Raw genomic sequence first — 2,809 nt, 5'->3', positions numbered from 1 at the left:
GCACCAAGAGCTTGTAACACTCCAAAGAGAAAGGAAAAATTGAAATCGCATCATATGACCCCTTTAAATAATTTTACAGATGTAATTATCACTTCTGGTTTATCTGTCATACTGGAAATGGACAACTAATATGTACTGCATACATAGTGTATCATGTCTAGTATTAGATAAAATACAGTAATGAAACAATATACATTTCAGTTGAATGGTGTCTATTTAACAATTATTGTAATAACTTATGGTGCATTTATTATTTAATTGCGTTTAAAAATACCCAAAAACTATAACTAAAACTGAATTAAATAATAATATTAAAAATTATTTTAAATGTATCTGACATCATTTCTGGTTTATCTGTCACACTGGAAAAGGATGGTCAAGTCCTGTGCATTGCGGGAAACTCACAATTTGGTCAGTCTGGGTATATTATAAACAGAGAGCATTTGCATACTGTCTGCAGTACACATACTGCAGGATGTAATTATCACTTCTGGTTTATCTGTCATACTGGAAATGGACAACTAATATGTACTGCATACATAGTGTATCATGTCTAGTATTAGATAAAATACAGTAATGAAACAATATACATTTCAGTTGAATGGTGTCTATTTAACCATTATTGTAATAACTTATGGTGCATTTATTATTTAATTGTGTTTAAAAATACCCAAAAACTATAACTAAAACTGAATTAAATAATAATATTAAAAATTATTTTAAATGTATCTGACATCATTTCTGGTTTATCTGTCACACTGGAAAAGGATGGTCAAGTCCTGTGCATTGAGGGGAAACTCACAATTTGGTCAGTCTGGGTATATTATAAACAGAGAGCATTGGCATACTGTCTGCAGTACACATACTGCAGAAATAGTAGTATGCTATTCGGATCATCACAATGTTTAGACTGCATGTGTTAGAGACGTACCTGTGCCCAGGTGAGAGTTTTGTCAGTCAGGTGATAGTGGACCATTCCCTGGTGTTCATCCTTCAGTAAACTTCCTGCGAGAGCCATCAAGTGAAAGTTATAAAAACCGTCAAACTATCCAGCGGATATACAAAGCAGGTCATTTAAATACCTGGAAAGGTGCTTTCAATGAAGTCTTTGAAGAGCTGAAGGTCCATCTCCTCTAACTCCGTGTCCACGCGGACCTTTGCCAGCAGCGTGTAACCGCTACCAAACTTGCTCTTCAGGTGCTGCGGGCTGCCCAGACATTTGAACTGGCCGTTCACCATGACAGCCAGCCGAGTACACAGCGCCTCGCACTCCTCCATACTGCAGAGAGAGAATGAGAAAGTTTGTTCTGATGTAACATGCTTCTTTTCATTTCCCATTCATATTTGCATTATTTGTGGCTTACCTGTGTGAGGTTATGATGATGGCTTTGCCAGACTCTCTGGTGCGTGTAATTGCGTCCCAAAGCAGCCGTCTGGCCACAGGGTCCATGCCAGTAGATGGCTCGTCCAGGAAGATCACAGGCGGCCCACCGATTAGAGCCATGCCTGCACTCAACTTCCTCTTATTGCCGCCACTGTGTAGGATCCAATAGACAACTTAGAATACACCGTAACAGCATATAACAAAAATGATTTAACTTCTGACATTCAGAGTCTTCCTGTTGCATCTGTTTTCTTACACTTCAATAAACTAATCTATCACATTCACTCATGCATTTATCTAAACATCAATCCATCATATCTAACATTCCATACATGATATTAAACCATCATCTAACCATCAAACCTATCCATCATATCTAACATGATCTATATCAAATCTAACCAGCCATCATATTTAGCCATGCATTCAAAATATCTAACAATCCATGTATCATATCTAGCTATCCATTCATCATATTTAACCATCCATCATATCTAACCACCCACGAATCATATCTAACTATCCACAAATCACATGTAACTACGCACAAATCATACCTAACCACCCACAAATCACATCTATCCACAAAACATATCTAACCATCCACGAATCATATCTAGCATCCATGAATCATATCTAACCACCCATGAATCATATCTAACCATCCATGAATCATATCTAACCACCCACGAATCATATCTAACCACCCACGAATCATATCTAACCACCCACGAATCATATCTAACTATCCATTAATCATATCTAACAATCCAAAAATCATACCTAACCACCAATGAATCATATCTAATCATCCACGAATCATATCTAAACACCCATGTATCATATCTAATAGGGCTATGAATCTTTGGGTAGACAGCGAATTGATTAGATTCATAGGTTTTCGATTCGATTCAAGAACGATTTTTGCAAATTCAGAACGATTCAATTCGATTCGATTCACAATTCAATTCGATTCGATTCGATTAATGATTCGATTCTGCATTCTTTAAGGGCATTCACAGGATTATTTAAATGCTTCCCCTAAATTCTTTAAATGCTTAGTCAGGGGGCAAATTACACAGCAGCCTTTATGGTTAGAGAACCATAGATTAGAGGGAAAAAATACACTTTTGTCCATTGTTAGATGTTAGTTTAATGATGCTATGGCATGACATGGCATATGTAGAAATTTATGTAAGCCAAGATTTTAAAAAAGAGCTTTAACATATCAGCTGCTCAAAAAATGTGTCAGTGAGACGAACTGAGCGCGAGCGCAATCCTGTGACAGTCACAGGCGGCAAATAGTGGAGCGCGTTAAGGAGAGATGCGAGGGCACGAACACTGTTCCAAAGTCTCCATTAATTCGTGCTTGTAGTAATTTAATGTGTATATATTTTGAAAGCATTGAATCGCTATAGAAATCGT

At 37.0% G+C, this 2,809-nt stretch overlaps 1 protein-coding gene across 1 annotated transcript in view; it reads right to left on the bottom strand.

The window, feature by feature from the left end:
* LOC107678264 (ATP-binding cassette sub-family A member 3-like) overlaps positions 1-2,809 on the bottom strand; it is a 62,649-nt gene that overhangs the window by 1,960 nt on the left and 57,880 nt on the right. The window contains exons 25-27 of the mRNA XM_016473472.1: positions 1,365-1,535; positions 1,083-1,279; positions 932-1,005 (exon numbers count right to left, since the gene is read on the bottom strand). Of these exons, the coding sequence (XP_016328958.1) occupies positions 932-1,005; positions 1,083-1,279; positions 1,365-1,535 (442 nt within the window). The remainder of the gene's footprint in view (positions 1-931; positions 1,006-1,082; positions 1,280-1,364; positions 1,536-2,809) is intronic.

This window comes from Sinocyclocheilus anshuiensis, unplaced genomic scaffold (genome assembly GCF_001515605.1).
Source record: "Sinocyclocheilus anshuiensis isolate Anshui unplaced genomic scaffold, SAMN03320099.WGS_v1.1 scaffold1764, whole genome shotgun sequence".
Classification (NCBI taxonomy): Eukaryota; Metazoa; Chordata; class Actinopteri; order Cypriniformes; family Cyprinidae; genus Sinocyclocheilus; species Sinocyclocheilus anshuiensis.
This window is presented reverse-complemented; position numbering and strand designations above follow the sequence as displayed.